This window comes from Salmo trutta, chromosome 36 (genome assembly GCF_901001165.1).
Source record: "Salmo trutta chromosome 36, fSalTru1.1, whole genome shotgun sequence".
In the NCBI taxonomy this organism is placed as follows: Eukaryota; Metazoa; Chordata; class Actinopteri; order Salmoniformes; family Salmonidae; genus Salmo; species Salmo trutta.
Window position 1 is genome coordinate 26,141,712 of NC_042992.1, and position 20,681 is coordinate 26,162,392.

Consider the following 20,681-nt stretch of genomic DNA (forward strand, 5'->3'; position numbering starts at 1 on the left):
GGCGGCGAGCTTTTCACCACTCCAGCCGAAGCTTGGCATTGCGCATAGTGATCTTACGCTTGTGTGTGGCTGCTCGGCTATGGAAACACAATTCTTGAAGCTCCCGGCGAACAGTTCTTGTGCATGGCTGACGTTGCTTCCAGAGGAAGTTTGGAACTCGGTAGTGAGTGTTGCAACCAAGGACAGACGATTTTTACACGCTATGCACTTCAGCACCCGGCGGTCACGTTCTGTGAGCTTGTGTGGCCTACCACTTTATGGCGGAGCCGTTGTTGCTCCTAGACGTTTTCACTTCACAATGACAGAACTTACAGTTTACCGGGGCAGCTCTTGCAGTGCATCATTTTGACGAACTGCCTCTTTGGCAAGGTGACATCCTATGACTATGCCAAGTTGAAAGTCACTGAGCTCTTTTTTTTATTTTTATCATCGCTGCAACTATCCAACAGGCTCGGGAGAGGCGATGGTTAAGTCATGCGTCCTCTGAAACACGACTCGCCAAGCCACGCTTGTTAACACCCGCTCGCTTAACCCGGAAGCCAGCTGCACCAATGTGTCGGAGGAAACACCATTCAACTGACAACCGAAGTCAGCCTGCAGGCACCCGGCCCGCCACAAGGAGTCGCTAGGGATCGAACCCCAGGCTGTAGTTGTCGCCGCAACACTGCGATGCAGTGCCTTAGACTGCTGCGCCACTCAGGAGACTGTCACTGAGTTCTTCAGTAAGGCCATTCTACTGCCAATGTTTGTCTATGGAGATTGTATGGCTGTGTGCTCAATTTTATACACCTGTCAGCAATAGGTGTGGCTGAAATAGCCAAATCCACAAATGTGAAGGGGTGTCCACATACTTTTGTATACAGTGCATGCTTTGTCGTTATGGGGTATTGTGTGTAGATTGATGAGGGGAGAAAAACTATTTAATCAATTTTAGAATAAGGCTGTAACGTAACAAAATGTAGAAAAAAGAAAGGGGTCTGAATACTTTCAGAATACACTCTTTATAGTGTATCATACAAAATGGATGACAGTACACAAAAAACAGGGACCACTTTTGGTTCTTAAGCACTGTTTTCAAGCCCCAGTCGGTTCGTTCACACTGAGCAGAGCTATTCTCCTTCATCTCAGGTGATGCTCATCACTCAACGACAATATCAGTCATCAATGATGTCAGGAAGGATGTAAAACCTTCTGCTGTTAGTTTTAATCTACCTTTCTATTACATGGCACCGCCTACACTCGTTGAAAAAAAGAACTACTGTAGAACCTAAAAGGGTTCTTCGGCTGTCCCCACTGGAGAACTTTATTATTTTAATTTTTTGGAACAATATACACATACAAAATGATAACATCATACAAATATCAATTACATCACACCTGCCCAGACCCACTAGCCCACACCCCCATCTCCAGAGCCCACATCCCTTAATGTCACATGGCCTCAAACGGCACCATTTTGTTTCTCTCTGTAGCCCACGCACTTTCAACATTTAGATAAAGCATTTGACCTTTCCATTGTGTAAATTACGGAGTATTGGCCGATTTCCAGTCTAAGTATAATTTTTTTTAAAGATGATTGGCGAGAAAAGTATGGTCGAACCCATTGGGTATCTCACTGCACCCTCATACAGTATGCCATGTCTTAAAATATACAGAGACGGATCAAAAGTACATTTACACTGTAATACTTCTGACAGCCAACTTTAACTCCGCCTATAACTTTCTGACTTTATAACATTCCCAGAAGGCATGAATTATTGAGTAATTATTCGTTTTACACTTCAGACATTACTCTTGCCATTGTGCTGTAGAATTTGTGAATGTTGTCTCTTGTATAATAAATTCTATCCATACGTTCATTTTAGTTAACTGTAACCTCGTTATGATCCAACATTCCCTCCATCTTGTGCCAATATCAGTTATTTTTAATTCTTGGTTCTGATAATTTTTATTTTTTTCCTAAGAGATTGTCAGTTGGATTGATCTGATGTCCATAGGAGAACTCTTTGAAGAACCCTTTTTGGTTCCAGGTAGAATCCTTCTGGTTCCAAGTAAAAACCCTTTGGGTTCCATGTAGAACCCTTTCCACAGAGGGTTCTACACGGAACCAAAAAGGGTTCTCCTATGGGGACAGCTGAAGCATCCTTTTTGAACCCTTTTTTCTAAGAGTGTAGACACAATATCAAGACTGGGAAACTTGGGTCAACTATGGATCATTTAAAAAAGGTCCATTACAGTCTAGTCTATTACGTCCTATACCTTTTTCAATTTACATCATATTAGAAAACTATTTGGGTAATAAATAAGTGTATATAAATTAAGTTATATGCAGTCATCTAATAGCATATGCAGTTACCGTCAATTCCCCAAAAAGCCACAGGATTCAAGAAAATTGTTTTATGTCCACAAAGACATAGAACACGTAGCCAGGACATGCACAACCGGCCGTCATGCATGTACACGCCCACACGCTTCTTTTGACACACACTCACTCATGCATTCAGGCACAAAATTGCTTCATTGCAGAACAGTGATGAGTTTTGATTTGATATTGTATCATATGGTATTGCATGTAGAAAATTAAGGGAATTAAGGAGGATAGTTAATTTACAATATAAATTAAAAAATAAAATTAAACAGGATATTTGAGATTATAATCAAAACTAAGACAATAGCACTTGGTCTAATATTTACACATGAACATGAAAGGAAAAAGAAAGATGAAAGACACCATAAGCACACCAAAGGAATGTAAATACCCTGGAAAGAATTGGCATCTCGCATAAAATCACCAACAGCTACAGAAGTAGTGTAAAACTGCTTCGACTGTGAATGTAATGGAAAACAAAGAAGGATCTTTAAAGACTTCCTATACAAATCTAAACATTGTTTGTTTTTTTAACATACAATTTGGGGATATTGCAGTAGTAGATCGACATCTAGCACATTTACTGGAATTTCAAATAATAAAGTCCAACTAGAGAGAAAGAAGCAGGAATGTGAAAAGGGCTGCATAGAGATGCATTGGCATTTCACTATGTCCTAATCTCATCTGAGACAGGAGTAAAACTTTCTCTGGCACAGGAGGAGACCACAGGATATTAAGCCAAAGACTTGTATGCTTCTAACACTAACGTTCCAACCCAAACCGAACTGTTCTGGCACAGTCATTTTTATTGTCAGCACGGTTACACATTATGCTGGATGCGTAACCAGGCCAGCTCAGTACATCGGTTCAGTCCAGCTCGGTAGTGTGACAAGGGTATGGGTGTGTAAACCTGGAGGAGCCTGCAGGCTACCTGCTGCTTCTGGCAGATAAAGAGAAAGGCTCAAGGCTCAGCGCCTTTCACTCAAACAATGAGGGGATTTGAACCTGCCACCGCAGAAGGAAGCCATGTCAATGGATTTTGTGCGCCAACCATCGTCTAGGACAGGGTTTCCCAAACGCGGTGCAGAAGCCCCCCATGGATGCACGTTGTGGTCTTTGCCCTAGAACTACAAAGCTGATTCAAATAATCAACGCTTGATGATTCTGTTGGTTATTTGAATCATCTGTTTAGTGCTAGGGCAAAAACCACAACGTGCATCCAGGGGAGGCCCCGGGACCAAGTTTGGGAACCCCTGATCTAGGATTAGCCCGTGTTTGAAAGTAGGCTACTACATACAAAATCAATATAGATGGTACGGTCTAAAAATGGAGTTTGATATAAATTGAGCCATTCATGTACATACATGTTATCCAGGAAGACCCGTGTTTTTCCAGGCACCAACTATATGAATTACTTTCAATTTGTCAACCCAGGCAGAGCCAGGTTTCAGAGGTACTTCTTTCTTCTGGGGCACATTGGGGTTAAAGTTTGCGTGTGGAACAGATCAGAAAGCAGTGATCCCTCTCCTGTAGGGACCGGGAAGCTCTACATTTGGCACGCTCACATTCTAGAACACAAATGAACTCTGCAGCATTCCAGAACATCATGCATTTCATTCCCATCTGCAGTCCAGAGTTATGAGTCCAGGGTTCCACAGAGGTTACCATGGCAATTGTAGGAAGTATCCAAATAATCCAACACACTTAATGAGATTATCTGAAATCTATAATCCTGTTTCAAAAAGAGCCATCATTAAAACAGGTCTAAACATAACTGTCAATCGAGTTCTAAGAAAAATACAAATATTTTAATAAGATGCCGTTACAAGCAGTTAAATTAAACTCATAGATATTGTATAAGATATGAAGCATCACTTGATTATAGCAGAGTTTTGATAATTATTATCCTGGATACACTCCAATGTAGTAAATAGATTCAATGAATTGTAACAACAAATCACTCTAGGTGAATCACAGGTTATTAAAAGTTGCAGAAATAGGAACTGTATCTATCCAAGTGTAAAATGCCAACGCAATAACACATTCCTTGAAAGGCATTAAAAGGGAAATGTCATGTTTTCTGTTCCAAACATCAAGATGGAGTATGGGAAGCACTGAGTCATCATCAGTCCCATGTCATTAGATGGATGGTGGGTGTTTGTTTCAGCATGGCTGAGAGAGAAAAAGATGGATGCTGCTGTCGCTGTGGGAGACAAGACTACTACCCCCTGAAAGAAAGAACAACCCCTGCCCCCTTCACCACTACCATCGCTCCTCTAGTCTACAGAACCTGCAACATCATCCATTACCTAGAAATGATGAGGGTCTATACCCCCCATAGTAGGACTTTATTGAAAATCAAAACATGTGAAAACTGCATTAAAATGCATGGGGTTGGGGTGTGTGTGGAGGGGGATTAAAACATTTATAAGTAAGCCACTGTACATCAAGAACAATTAACCTCAAACCCAAAATAAACAAAAAACTAAATTGCCATCCACCACCATTGAAAGCCAGGTTGCCTGGTCCTAGAAACAAGCAGGCTTTGTGTTTAGTTGAGTGGAGGATGTTATTGCCCTTCTCTTCACTCCTCTCCTTGGTTTGTTTGTTGTTAGGATGTCACAGTTACATGTCTTTTTCCCCTCTCTGTCCTCACAAGCAGAGTAGAGTAGGTGTAGAGTGACACCTCCCACCTCAACTTCCAACCTGCAGGGGGTCCCCCTCCCCATGTATGCTCTCACCTCACTCAACCCCCATCTCCCTCCTGCAAGGAGTCCCTCCCCCTTCCCACCCTGTAAGCTGTGTCCTCCCACCTGGTTGGCTGGTCACCGCAGGTTAATGGTCAGAGCCACAGTCAGGATAATACCCAGCAACATGAGGAAGGGAAGCCAGGTCTTCAGGAACCCTGCACAGCTGGAAATAGGGAGACAGACAGAGAGAGAGGGGAGGGCAAAGAGAGTGGGCGATACAGATGTGGAGCAGAGAAAGAGAGAGAAAGAGAAAGAGAGAGAGAGAGAGAGCGAGAGAGACATTGGCTTTCTGGAACAACAACAACACAAGACGTAAGTCATCATATCTGAGGTCTGAGGAGTGACTGAGTCAAAATCTGATTCTTCATATAATTTCCCCCGTTGTCGTGACAGCATATGCTTGAGATCGCATGCACGTAATCAATTACGCTGAGGCTCAGGCGGTCGCCACGGCAACCACTAAACTCCAGCCAGGCCAGGAGCTTAGTGCATAGTAGCATGCATACCACTCAGATTGCATGAATACATGGTATGGGTTCACATTCTAGAACACAAATGAACTCTGCAGCATTCCAGAACATCATGCATTTCATTCCCATCTGCAGTCCAGAGTTATGAGTCCAGGGTTCCACAGAGGTTACCATGGCAACTGTAGGAAGTATCCAAATAATCCAACACACTTAATGAGATTATCTGAAATCTATAATCCTGTTTCAAAAAGAGCCATCATTAAAACAGGTCTAGACATAACTGTCAATCGAGTTCTAAGAAAAATATATATACTTTAATAAGATGCAGATAAAAGCAGTTAAATTAGACAGATATTTCTTGTATAATATTGTTTATAGCAGAGTTTTGAGAATTATTATCCTGGATACACTCCAATGTAGTAAATAGATTCAATGAATTGTAAAAAGAAATCACTCTTGCTGAATCACAGGTTATTAAAAGTTGCAGAAATAGGAACTGTATCTAGGTAGTATGCTAGTGGGAAGACTGCTGGCCACTACCACTCTCACAGGACGAGGCATGGGAACGAGCTGTCACATTCCTTCAATCACACCATACTACTCGTCCATCAGACTCAAGCCTAATATCTCCACAAAATCATCAGGAGGCCCTCTGTCTCTGTCCGTCTGTCTCTCAGGATTCCCTGTATTCAGAGGAAATTCGATGACATCATAACCGTCATAACCCAGAGATTACACACCCCCAATATGTAGCCCTACCTCGCATGGCTTTGTGGAGCATAAGTAACTCTTCAGTTCTGTCTCTAAAAAGGTTTGTCACACTGTGGTAAATCTGAACAATGTAAATGCAGGAGATTCTTTAGACTTGAACCATTTCTGCAGCAGTATCTCAGTACCTGACGTGTTTGCTGTAGCAGAGGGAGAGCGGACAAAGACAGAAACAGTCAGTATCTCAGTACCTGACGTGTTTTCCGTGGACTAGGGAGAGCAGACAGAGGTTGATCATGTTCCACGAGGTCTTATTCTCATAGCGCATCAGGTTCAGAGCCATGGCCACATGGGAGTGACAGTTGTCACAGCAGAGGTTGTGCTGAGAGAGAGAGAGAAGTATAATCAACGTTAGTACGGTGCGGCACCCCTGGAACAGTTTAGGGGTTAAGTACTTTGCTCAAAGGCACAACGGCAGGAGATGGCATCTACGATACCTATAACCCCACCAGAATTTGGATTCAAACCGACGACCTTCCAGTTGCAACCTTACACCCACAATTCCTTACCATTCTGTTTTTGTACTCTTCTGAGGCGTCATGCACTGCTGTGTCCCAGGCGTTGGAGCCACTAGCATACACCTTGGCTACGTCCAGCATCCAGTACCTTCAAATACATAGATCTATCAGAAACTAAAGCTACTGCTCTGTTGCCTGGTCCTAGATCTGTTTGTGCTGTCTTGAGTTGGGTATACAGCACAAATAGATCTGGGTCCAAGTTAACTGCTCTGCACCAATATTCTCTCTCAGAATTGTAATTAAACAACCCACAAGTGCTTTTATTCAAGATATGGTGGGGTCTGAAATTATTGACACCCTTGATAAAGATTAGCAATAATGACTGTATAAAATAACTAATTCAAATACTGAGCTACACTCAGTGTACAAAACATTAGGAACACCAGCTCTTTCCATGACACAGAGTGACCAGGTGAAAGCTATGATCCCTTTTTGATGTCTTTTGCTAAATCCACTTCAATCAGTGTCGATGAAGGGGAGGAGACAGGTTAAAGAAAGATTTTTAAGCCTTGAGACATGGATTGTGTATGTGTGCCATTCAGAGGGTGAATGGGCAAGACAAAAGATTTAAGTGCCTTTAAACAGGGTATGGTATTAGGTACCAGAAATGCAACGCTGCTGAGTTTTTCCACGCGCAACAGTTTCCTGTGTGTATCAAGAAAAGTCCACCACCCAAAGGACATCCAGCAAACTTTACAAAATTGTGGGAAGCACTGGAGTCAACATGGGCCAGCATGACTGTGGAACGCTTTTGACACCTTGTAGACTCCATGTCCCGATGAATTGAGTCTGTTCTGAGGGCAAAAGGGGGGAGTGCAACTCATTATTAGGACGGTGTTTGGACACTCTGTAAATTGTATGCAACAACCACAAAAAAAATAAAATAGGGAAATTATATTTTATATTAATACAATTGCTCTGAGAAATCACTTTTGTTTAACAAGTAACAAAAACACAAAAAAGGAGGGGTCCAAATTATTGACACCCCTAAAGATTCATGTAAATAAAGTAGTCGAAGGTTTAGTGTTCGGTCCCATATTCCTTGCATGCAATGACTACATCAAGCGTGTGACTACAAACTTGTTGGATGCATTTGCAGTTTGTTTTGGTTATGTTTCAGATTATGTTGTGCCAAATAGAAATTAATGGTAAATAATGTAGTGTGTCATTTTGGAGTCACTTTTATTGTAAATAAGAATATTGCTAAACACCGCAACATTAAATATGGATGCTACCATGATTACGGATAATCCTGAAAGAATCATGAGCAATGATTAGTGAAAAAATTTGAGGTTCAAACATCATACCCCCAAGACATGCTAACCTCTCACCATTACAATAACAGGGAAGGTTAAGCATGTCTTAGTGATTTGATCTTTTACCATCTGCAACTTTCTCACTGATCATAATTCACAATTCATTCAGGATTATTCTAATTGCATTAGTATAAAATAGAATCTCACTTTTTTTGCTGCATACTATATAGCCCAGAATTTGATATATTTTATACAGTCATTATTGCTCATCTTTATCAAGGGTCAATAATTTGGGACCCCACTGTATGTTCAGAAAATATGCTGAGGTTTTCATATCCCTCTACTGATTTGACCATGAAGAGGACAAACCTTTCAGTCATCAAGGTAAGAATAACACCCCCCGAACATTCCATTCACTTACTTTGTTGGTCTCCCAAAGGCCATGTTGTCTTCCTGCAATAAAACAAAGAAAATAATATGCAATATAAATGGTCAAGTGTTCATTATATCAAGCCTAGTGAATGATGCAAAAACAAATGTTAAATCATCCTAAAGTGCACTTTTTGGGGTATATGAATTTTCATAAAATCAGCAGATATCAACAACAAACCATATAAGGTGTTGAAGTGATACAGGAAGCAGATAAAGACCACCCAGGAGGTGCTAGCATTGGTGTGTGTGTGTGTGTGTGTGTTACAGCATACTCCACTTGTTGTCCCCTGGGGCAGTTTCACTTACTATCCTAATTTATTTATTTAACCATGAAACACCCTTGAGTGTTAAAAACAGAATTACATACAGGATCTCTGTATTTATAAACCTATTTTATTATGACTCTGCCAACCAGGCTGGCTGGGTGTGGAATACAAAACATGGACGGGGCAGACGTGCATCAGATCATGGAATTCCCACTGAGGCCATTAAAACTAGTGAACAGTTACAAAGCTTATAGCTGGGATCTTCCAAACGCCACAAAGAGAGAAAGTCAACGTCTAGCTACAACAGGGATGGGCAACTTTGACAGTTTTGGGGGCCACACAAAATCCAAACTCATCAGTGGAGGCTAGAATGGAGTGAATGGACTCAAAAATGATTTTCATGTGTTTGATACCATTCACTCCATTACAGCCATCCTCCCCTCAGCAGCCTCCACTGGAACTCATCATGAGGGACCGCAGTGGCTCGAAGGTCCGCATACCAACATCCATACCCACACATGCAGTCAGAGCCTGCCCTAGCCTTTTGGGGGACATAAGTGAATCAGTGGGGCCACCCGGTCGGTAATTCGGGCCTGATTACTACAAGTTTAGATAGCTGGCTAGAAGAAAAAAAAGGTTTACCTGACATTGGCGAATTGAGTGACTGTCAGTGGCTGACATAGCTATAGTATTATAGTATAGTAAAAACTATAGTATTCCACTATTCTAACAATAGTAAGTTGAGACACCGATTGAGTTCACCCTGAAAAAAATGGAAATTGATCAGCGGACCTACAAAGAGGGGCGGCGACCCCAGTTGCCCATCCCTGAGCTAGAACAAACATTATACTCATGGTGGAGAAAGTGATTGCGGAGGGGTGGTCTCTTGTTCTTCTCCCTGTACACACCAGGGTAATCCTATGGGTATATACACTTTTATTCAATTTAGCAATCACAAATAATGGATGATCTTTTTGGGGCCAACAAGTGTGCTTGTAGCAGTGTGCGTGTAGGGGAGCGACAGGGAGTTAACAGACCAAATTGAACTCCATTGATCCCTGAGGGGACTTCTATGTCCCTGATAAGTTCTCCCAGGAAGGACAATGTAATAGTGAGCAAACACACACACACCTTCTCTTGAAACCTAGTCCCCAGTTGAGTCCCTTTCCTCACTACTTTGTTGATGCACCTTTGGTAGCGATTACAGCCTCAAGTCTTCTTGGGTATGATGCTACACGCTTTGTACACCTGCATTTGGGGAGTTTCTCCCATTACTTTCCGCAGATCCTCTAAAGCTCTGTCAGGTTGGATAGGGAGTGTCGCTGCACAGCTATTTTCACGTCTCCAGAGATGTTTGATCGTGTTCAAATCCGGGCTCTGGCTGGGCCACTCAAGGACATTCAGAGACTTGTCCCGAAGCCACTCCTGCATTGTCTTGGCTGTGTGCTTAGAGTTATTGTCCTGTTGGAAAGTGATCCTTCGCCCCAGTCTGAGGTCCCGAGCGTTCTGGAGCAGGTTTTCATCAAGGATCTCTCTGTACTTTTCTCCATTCATCTTTCCTTTGATCCTAACTAGTCTTCCAATCCCTGCCACTGACAAACATCCCTACAGCGTGACGCTGCCACCACAAGCATTTCACTACACACAAGAATTTCACTATACTCGCAATAACATCTGCTAACCACGTGTATGTGACCAATACAATACAATATGACCATGCTTCACTGTAGGGATGGTGTCAGGTTTCCTCCAGAAGTTACACCTGGCATTCAGGCCAAAGAGTTCAATCTTGGATTCATCAGACCAGAGAATCTTGTTTCTCATGGTTTGAGAGTCCTTTAGGTGCCTTTTGGCAAACTCCAAGCGGCCAGTCATTTGCCTTTTACTGAAGACTGGCTTCCATCTGGCCACTCTACCATAAAGGCCTGATTGCTGGAGTGCTACAGAGATGGTTGCCCTTCTGGAAGTTTCTCCAATCTCCACAGAGGAACTCAGGAGGTCTTTACCTACATAGCCCATCTGTAATATAGCCCATCCAACTACCTCATCCCCATATTGTATTTATTTATTTATCTTGCTCCTTTGCACCCCAGTATCTCTACTTGCACATTCATCTTCTGCACACTCACTCACTCCAGTGTTTAATTGGTATATTGTAATTACTTCGCCACCATGGCCTATTTATTTCCTTAATTCCCTTATCTTGCCTCATTTGCACACACTGTATATAGATTTTTTCTACTGTATTATTGACTGTATGTTTGTTTATTCCATGTGTAACTCTGTGTTGTTGTACGTGTCGAACTGCTTTGCTTTATTCTTGGCCAGGTCTCAGTTGTAGATGAGAACTTGTTCTCAACTAGCCTACCTGGTTAAATAAAAGTGAAAAAAGAAGCTCTGTCAGAGTGACCATCAGGTTCTTGGTCACCTCCCTGACCAAGGCCCTTCTCCCACAATTGCTCAGTCCTGCACCGGGGCCTCCCACTCCTCTTTCTATTCTGGTTAGAGACAGTTTGCGCTGTTCTGTGAAGGGAGTAGTACCCAGCGTTGTACGAAATCTTCAGTTTCTTGGCAATTTCTCGCATGGAATAACCTTCATTTCTCAAAACATGAATAGACTAATGAGTTTCAGAAGAAAGTCCTTTGTTTCTGGCCATTTTGAGCCTGTAATCGATAACACAAAATGCTGATGCTCCAGATACTAAACTAGTCTAAAGAAGGCCAGATGTATTGCTTCTTTATATCAGCACAGCACTTTTCATCTGTGCTAACAATTGCAAAAGGGTTTTCTAATGATCAATAAGCCTTTCAAACTGATAAACTCTGATTAGCTAACACAACGTGCCATTGGAACACAGGAGTGATGGTTGCTGATAATGGGCCTCTGTACGCCTATGTAGATATTGCATAAAAAAATCTGCCGCTTCCAGCTACAAAAGTAATTTACAACATTAACAATGTCTACACTGTATTTCGGATCAATGTGATCTTATTTTAAATGGACAAAAAAAAGTTGCCTTTCTTTCAAATACAAGGACATTTCTAAGTGACCCCAAACTTTTGAACGGTAGTGTACATACACTGCTCAAAAAAATAAAAAGGGAACACTTAAACAACACTAACTCCAAGTCAATCACACTTCTGTGAAATCAAACTGTCCACTTAGGAAGCAACACTGATTGACAATAAATTTCACATGCTGTTGTGCAAATGGAATAGACAACAGGTGGAAATTATAGGCAATTAGCAAGACACCCCCAATAAAGGGTTGGTTCTACAGGTGGGTGACCACAGACCACTTCTTAGTTCCTATGCTTCCTGGCTGATGTTTTGGTCACTTTTGAATGCTGCCGGTGCTTTCACTCCAGTGGTAGCATGAGACGGAGTCTACAACCCACACAAGTGGCTCAGGTAGTGCAGCTCATCCAGGATGGCACATCAATGCAAGCTGTGGCAAGAAGGTTTGCTGTGTCTGTCAGCGTAGTGTCCAGAGCATGGAGGCGCTACCAGGAGACAGGCCAGTACATCAGGAGACGTGGAGGAGGCCGTAGGAGGGCAACAACCCAGCAGCAGGACCGCTACCTCCGCCTTTGTGCGAGGAGGAGCAGGAGGAGCACTGCCAGAGCCCTGCAAAATGACCTCCAGCAGGCCACAAATGTGCATGTGTCTGCTCAAACGGTCAGAAACAGACTCCATGAGGGTGGTATGAGGGCCCAACGTCCACAGGTGGGGGTTGTGGTATGAGGGCCCGACGTCCACAGGTGGGGGTTGTGCTTACAGTCCAACACCGTGCAGGACGTTAAGCATTTGCCAGAGAACACCAAGATTGGCAAATTCGCCACTGGCGCCCTGTGCTCTTCACAGATGAAAGCAGGTTCACACTGAGCACGTGACAGACGTGACAGAGTCTGGAGACGCCGTGGAGAACGTTCTGCTGCCTGCAATATCCTCCAGCATAACCGGTTTGGCAGTGGGTCAGTCATGGTGTGGGGTGGCATTTCTTTGGGGGGCCGCACAGCCCTCCATGTGCTTGCCAGAGGTAGCCTGACTGCCATTAGGTACCGAGATGAGATCCTCAGACCCCTTGTGAGACCATATGCAGGTGCGGTTGGCCCTGGGTTCCTCCTAATGCAAGACAATGCTAGACCTCATGTGGCTGGAGTGTGTCAGCAGTTCCTGCAAGAGGAAGGCATTGATGCTATGGACTGGCCCGCCCGTTCCCCAGACCTGAATCCAATTGAGCACATCTGGGACATCATGTCTCGCTCCATCCACCAACGCCACATTGCACCACAGACTGTCCAGGAGTTGGCGGATGCTTTAGTCCAGGTCTGGGAGGAGATCCCTCAGGAGACCATCCGCCACCTCATCAGGAGCATGCCCAGGCATTGTAGGGAGGTCATACAGGCATGTGGAGGCCACACACACTACTGAGCCTCATTTTGACTTGTTTTAAGGACATTACATCAAAGTTGGATCAGCCTGTAGTGTGGTTTTCCACTTTAATTTTGAGTGCGACTCCAAATCTAGACCTCCATGGGTTGATAAATTGGATTTCCATTGATTCTTTTTGTGTGATTTTGTTGTCAGCACATTCAACTATGTAAAGAAAAAAGTATTTAATAAGATTATTTCATTCATTCAGATCTAGGATGTGTTATTTTAGTGTTCCCTTTATTTTTTTGAGCAGTGTATATTATACACACATACATACACTTGAAGTCAGAAGTTTACATACTCTTAGGTTGGAGTCATTAAAACTAGTTTTTCCAAACACTCCACAAATTTCTTGTTAACAAACTATAGTTTTGGCAAGTTGGTTAGGACATCTACTTTGTGCATGACAAGTAATTTTGCCAACAATTGATTATTTCACTGTATTACAATTCCAGTGGGTCACAGGTTTACATACACTAAGTTGACTGTGCCTTTCAACAGCTTGGAAAATTCCAGAAAATGATGGCATGGCTTTAGAAGCTTCTGATAGGCTAATTGACATAATTTGAGTCAATTGGAGGTGTACCTGTGGATGCATTTCAAGGCCTACCTTCAAACTCAGTGCCTCTTTGATTGACATCATGGGAAAATCTAAAGAAAATCAGCCAAGACCTCAGAAAAGAAATTGTAGACCTCCACAAGTCTGGTTCATCCTTGGGAGCAATTTCCAAACACTTGAAGGTACCACGTTCATCTGTACAAGTAATAGTACGCAAGTATAAACACCATGGGACCACGCAGCCGTCATACAGCTAAGGAAGGAGACGCGTTCTGTCTCCTAGAGATGAACGTACTTTGTGAAAAGTGCTAAACAATCCCAGAACAACAGCAACGGACCTTGTGAAGATGCTGGAGGAAACAGGTACAAAAGTATCTATATCCACAGTAAAACGAGTTCTATATTGACATAACCTGAAAGGCCACTCAGCAAGGAAGAAGCCACTGCTCCAATACCGCCATAAAAAAGCCAGACTACGGTTTGCAACTGCACATGTGGACAAAGATCGTACTTTTTGGAGAAATGTCCTCTGGTCGGATGAAACAAAACTAGAGCTGTTTGGCCATAATGACCATCATTATGTTTGGAGGAAAAGGGGGAGGCTTTCCAGCTGAGGAACACCATCCCAACCGTGAAGCACGGGGGTGGCAACATCATGTTGTGGGGGTGCTTTGCTGCAGGAGGGGCTGGTGCACTTCACAAAATAAATGGCATCATGGGGAAGGACAATTATGTGGATATATTGAAGCAACATCTCAAGGCATCAGTCAGGAAGTTAAAGCTTGGTCGCTAATGGGTCTTCCAAATGGACAATGACCCCAAGCATACTTCCAAAGATGTGGCAAAATGGCTTAAGGACAACAAAGTCAAGGTATTGGAGTGGCCATCACAAAGCCCTGACCTCAATCCTACAGAACATTTCTGGGCAGAACCGAAAAGGCGTGTGAGCAAGAAGGCCTACAAACCTGACTCAGTTACACCAGCTCTGTCAGGAGGAATGGGCCATAATTCACCCAATTTATTGTGGGAAGCTTGTGGAAGGCTACCTAAAACGTTTGACCCAAGTTAAACAATTTAAAGGCAATGCTACCAAACACTAATTGAGTGTATGTAAACTTCTGACCCACTGGGAATGTGATGAAAGAAATAAATCATTCTATCTACTATTATTCTGACATTTCACATTCTTAAAATAAAGTGTTGATCCCAACTGACCTAAGACAGGGAATTTTTAAAAGGATTAAATGTCAGGAATTGAGTTTAAATGTATTTGGCTAAAGTGTATGTATGTATGTACATTTCTGACTTCAACTGTACATACATACATACATACATACATACATACATACATACATACATACATACATACATACATACATACATACATACATACATACATACATACATACATACATACATACACACACACACTCTACCGGTCAGATGTTTTAGAACACCTACTCATTCAAAGGTTTTTCTTTATTTTTACTATTTTCTACATTGTATAATAAAAGTGAAGACATTCAAACTATGAAGTAACACATATGGAATCATGTAGTAACCAAAACAGTGTTAAAACCTCTTACATCTAGACGTTCCGCTAGCGGAACACCTGCTCCAATATCCAATGATGGGCGTGGCGCGAAATACAAACTCCTCGAAAATCCGAAAACTTCAATTTCTCAAACATATGACTATTTTACACCATTTTAAAGACAAGACTCTCCTTTATCTAACCACACTGTCCGATTTCAAAAAGGCTTTACAACGAAAGCAAAACATTAGATTATGTCAGGAGAGTACCCAGACAGAAATAATCAGACACCCATTTTTCAAGCTAGCATATAATGTCACAAAAAACAAAACCACAGTTAAATGCAGCACTAACCTTTGATGATCTTCATCAGATGACACTCCTAGGACATTATGTTATACAATACATGCATGTTTTGTTCAATCAAGTTCATATTTATATCAAAAACCAGCTTTTTACATTAGCATGTGACGTTCAGAACTAGCATTCCCACCGAACACTTCCGGTGAATTTACTAAATTACTCACAATAAACGTTCACAAAAAACATAACAATTATTTTAAGAATTATAGATACCGAACTCCTTTATGCACTCGCTATGTCCGATTTTAAAATAGCTTTTCGGTGAAAGCACATTTTGCAATATTCTGACTACATAGCCCGGCCATCATGGCTAGCTATTTTGACACCCACCAAGTTTGGCACTCACCAAACTCAGATTTACTATAAGAAAAATTGGACTACCTTTGCTGTTCTTCGTCAGAATGCACTCCCAGGACTTCTCCTTCATCACCCAATGTTGTTTTGGTTCCAAATAAACCATAGTTATATCCAAATAGCGGCGTTTTGTTGTGCGTTCAAGATATTATCCGAAGGGTAATGAAGGGTGACGCGCCCGGCGCGTATCGTGACAAAAAATGTCAAAATATTCCATTACCGTACTTCGAAGCATGTCAAAGGCTGTTTAAAATTTCTCGTAAAATAGCGATCATATTCCAACCGGGAAACCCTGTTTTCATTCAAAGACTTAAAATGAAAACATGCGGTTGTCTCGTCCACGCGCGCGCCCGTCTCATTGTTCTCAGATCGACCACTATCCAAATGCGCTACTGTTTTTCAGCCAGAGACTGCAAAGTCATCATTCAACGTTTTGAGAGCCTATGGGAGCCTTATAAAGTGTCACGTTACAGCAGAGATCCCCTGTTTTGGATAGAGATGACAAAGAAGGCCAAGAAATGGTCAGACAGGGTACTTCCTGTACAGAATCGTTTAAGTTCTGTTATACTCACAGACACCATTCAAACAGTTTTAGAAACTTTGGAGTGTTTTCTATCCAAAGCTACTAATTATATGCATATTGTAGTTTCTGGGCAGGAGTAATAACCAGAATAAATCGGGTACGTTTTTTATCCGGCCGTGAAAATACTGCCCCCTATCCATAACAAGTTAACCTGTTGGGGCTAGGAGGCAGTATTTGCACGGACGGATAAAAAAACGTACCCGATTTAAACTGGTTACTACTCTTGTCCAGAAATGAGAATATGCACATACTTAGTAGATTTGGATAGAAAACACTCTAAAGTTTCTAAAACTGTTTGAATGGTGTCTGTGAGTATAACAGAACTCGTATGGCAGGCCAAAACCTGACAAGATTCCATACAGGAAGTGCCCTGTCTGACAATTTGTTATCCTTCTGTTGCATCTCCATCGAAAATACAGCATCTCTGCTGTAACGTGACATTTTCTAAGGCTTCCATTGGCTCTTAGAAGGCGCCAGAAAGTGGAATGACGTGTGTCCTGTCTCTGGGCGAAGAACAGCAGGATAATTTGTGAGTGGTCAGGCTGGGGACAGTGACACTGGAGATGCGCGTTCATGAGAATTCTCAATTTTTTTCTTTCAGCCTTTGAATGAATACAACGTCGCCCGGTTGGAATATTATTGCTATTTTACGAGAAAAATAGCATTAAAATTGATTTTAAACAGCATTTGACATGCTTCTAAGTACGATAATGGAATATTTTGTAGAAAAAAATTTCACGAAATGCGCTCGCGCGTCACCGTTTGGATAGTTACCTGAACGCATGAACAAAACGGCAGTATTTGGATATAACTATGGATTATTTGGAACCAAAACAACATGTTGTTGTTGAAGTAGAAGTCCTGGGAGTGCATTCTGACGAAGAACAGCAAAGGTAATCCAATTTTTCTTATAGTAAATCTGAGTTTGGTGAGGGCCAAACTTGGGTGTCAAATTAGCTAGCCGTGATGGCCGGGCTATGTACTCAGAATATCGCAAAATGTGCTTTCGCCGAAAAGCTATTTTAAAATCTGACACCGCGATTGCATAAAGGAGTTCTGTATCTATAATTCTTAAAATAATTGTTATGTATTTTGTGAACGTTAATCGTGAGTAATTTAGTCAATTCACCGGAAGTTTGCGGTGGGTATGCTAGTTCTGAACATCACATACTAATGTAAAAAGCTGGTTTTTGATATAAATATGAACTTAATTGAACAAAACCTGCATGTATTGTATAACATAATGTCCTAGGAGTGTCATCTGGTGAAGATCAAAGGTTAGTGCTGCATTTAGCTGTGGTTTTGGTTTTTGTGACATATATGCTTGCTTTGAAAATGGCTGTGTGATTATTTTTGGCAGGGTACTCTCCTGACATAATCTAATGTTTTGCTTTTGCTGTAAAGCCTTTTTGAAATCGGACAATGTGGTTAGATTAACGAGAGTCTTGTCTTTAAAATGGTGTAAAATAGTCATATGTTTGAGAAATTTAAGTTATAGCATTTTTGAGGTATTTGTATTTCGCGCCATGCGATTCCACTGGCTGTTAACCTCCCTGGGCGAGGTTAAACCAATCAAAATATATTATATATTTGAGATTCTTCAAATAGCCACCCTTTGCCTTGATGACAGCTTTGCACACTCTTGGCATTCTCTCAACCAGCTTCACCTGGAATGCTTTTCCAACAGTCTTGAAGGAGTTTCCACATATGCTGAGCACTCGTTGGCTGCTTTCCCTTCACAATGCGGTCCGACTCTTCCAACACCATCTCAATTTGGCTGAGGTTAGAGGATTGTGGAGGCCATGTAATCTGATGCAGCACTCCATCACTCTCCTTCTTGGTCAAATTACCCTTACACAGCCTGGAGGTGTTGGGTCATTATCCTGTTTAAAAACAAATGATAGTCCCACTAAACACAAACCAGATGGGATGGCGTATTGCTGCAGACTGCTGTGGTAGCCTTGCTGGTTAAGTGTGCCTTGAAATCGAAATAAAATCACAGACAGTGTCACCAGCAAAGCACCCCCCACATCATAACACCCACTCCTCCATGCTTTACAGTGGAAAATACAAATGCTGAGATCAGCCGTTCACCCACAACGCATCTCACAAAGACATGGCAGTTATAACCAAAAATCTCCAATTTGGACTCCAGACCAAAGAACATATTTCCACCGGTCTAACGTCCATTGCTCGTGTTTCTTGGCCCATGGTAGTCTCTTCTTATTGGTGTCCTTTAGTAGTGGTTTCTTTGCAGCAATTCGACCATGAAGGTCTGATTCATTCCATGTGTAACTCTGTGTTGTTGTTTGTGACGCAGTGCTTTGCTTTATCTTGGCCAGGTCGCAGTTGTAAATGAGAACTTGTTCTCAACTTCCCTACCTGGTTAAATAAAGGTGAAAAGAAAATTCACACAGTCTCCTCTGAACAGTTGATGTTGAGATTTGTCTGTTACTTGAACTCTGTGAAGCATTTATTTGGGCTGCAGTTTCTGAGGCTGGTAGCTCTAATGAACTTATCCTCTGCAGCAGAGGTAACTCTGGGTCTTCCATTCCTGTGGCGGTCCGCATGAGAGCCAGTTTCATCATTGCGCTTGATGGTTTTTCCAACCGCACTTGAATAAACTTTCAAAGTCCTTAATTTCCCATATTGCATTGACCTTCATGTCTAAAAGTGATGATGGACTGTCGTTTCTCTTTGCTTATTTGAGCTGTTCTTGCCATAATATGGACTTGGTCTTTTACCAAATAGGGCTATCTTCTGTATACCTCCCTTCCTTGTCACACCACAACTGACTGGCTCAAACGCATTAAGAAAAAAATGAAATTCCACAAATGTACTTTTAACAAGGCACACCTGTTAATTGAAATGCATTCCAGGCGACTACCTCATTAAGCTGGTTGAGAGAATGGCAAGAGTGCAAAGCTGTCATCAAGGAAAAGGGTGGCTATTTGAAGAATCTCAAATATCTTTTGATTTGTGTAACACTTTTTTGGTTACTACATGATTCCATATGTGTTACTTCATAGTTCATGTATTCACTATTATTATACAATATATAAAATAGTAAAAAAATAATAAGTAGGTGTTCTAAAACTTTGGACCGGTATACACATTTGCACCCATCTCAGTGAACTAATCTATTGCGGAGGCCTAGACTAAAAGCCAATGTATGCTTGCAATTGCGTAGCCTCCAGAGCCACGCAGAGGCTAAATCGAGCACTGCATCACCATGAGCCTCCCAAATGTTGTAACAATGCGGAGGGCTCTGTATAGCTCCGCATTGACATGATTGGTTGACGGTAGTTGGGGGCGGTACATCCTGTAAAAATACAAACACACTTCCTTGACAACAGCTCTGCACTGCTCCACAAAGCGCGAGAAGTATGAATGCCTTGACTTCTGCTAAAGCCATATCGCAGTAATGCTGCATGGCCAATGCAGATGTCCGATTGACCACACGCCCAGACGCGCAATGCACTTCTCTCTCCAGAATGCACTCGCTCCCACCAATTTGTGCACATTCATTGTTCCTTAACTTCATTGTGTGAATTGTTTGCGTTTGATTGTTAGTGTATATCAATTCCCCATTACATATCACCAGTAGTACATTGACTGTTAATTCATAATCTACAATGTTTGTTACTTTGGTTACGGTAATTTCTTTTAATGCATTCAATATTATAATTCCAGTTTCTCCGTTCTTATTGTCAGAGTGGACACATTGTTTGCAGAGTGCACAACCTATGCTACACTTCTGAGAAACAAGTTTTGTCAATTTAGTCAGTCTTTTGTTTGGAGCGCTCCTGTCAATGTTGAGTAAGGACGAACATGCATAGAAGTAGGCCTATAGGCTACCTTGCCTGCACGCAAATGTAGGCATATAAAATGTGCCCATTTGGGGATCTGATAGTATTTCTGAATAGCTTAACGCCACACCACTAATGAGCTGTGGAGCTTCTCAAAGTAATGTTTTGTTCACAACAAACAGCAACCTAACAAAGTCGGTTTTTACATCCATTG

The 20,681-nt window shown here is 42.0% G+C and overlaps 1 protein-coding gene across 2 annotated transcripts in view; it reads right to left on the minus strand.

The window, feature by feature from the left end:
- LOC115175742 (transmembrane protein 222-like) overlaps nt 1-20,681 on the minus strand; it is a 30,299-nt gene that overhangs the window by 4,379 nt on the left and 5,239 nt on the right. The window contains exons 3-6 of one of the 2 annotated variants that reach the window (XM_029735208.1): nt 8,552-8,583; nt 6,866-6,962; nt 6,548-6,678; nt 5,182-5,281 (exon numbers count right to left, since the gene is read on the minus strand). In XM_029735208.1, the coding sequence (XP_029591068.1) occupies nt 5,194-5,281; nt 6,548-6,678; nt 6,866-6,962; nt 8,552-8,583 (348 nt within the window). In that variant the 3' untranslated portion in view covers nt 5,182-5,193. Of the gene's footprint in view, nt 1-1,273; nt 5,282-6,547; nt 6,679-6,865; nt 6,963-8,551; nt 8,584-20,681 lie in introns of those variants that run through there. The other variant, XM_029735207.1, reaches the window with a different exon arrangement.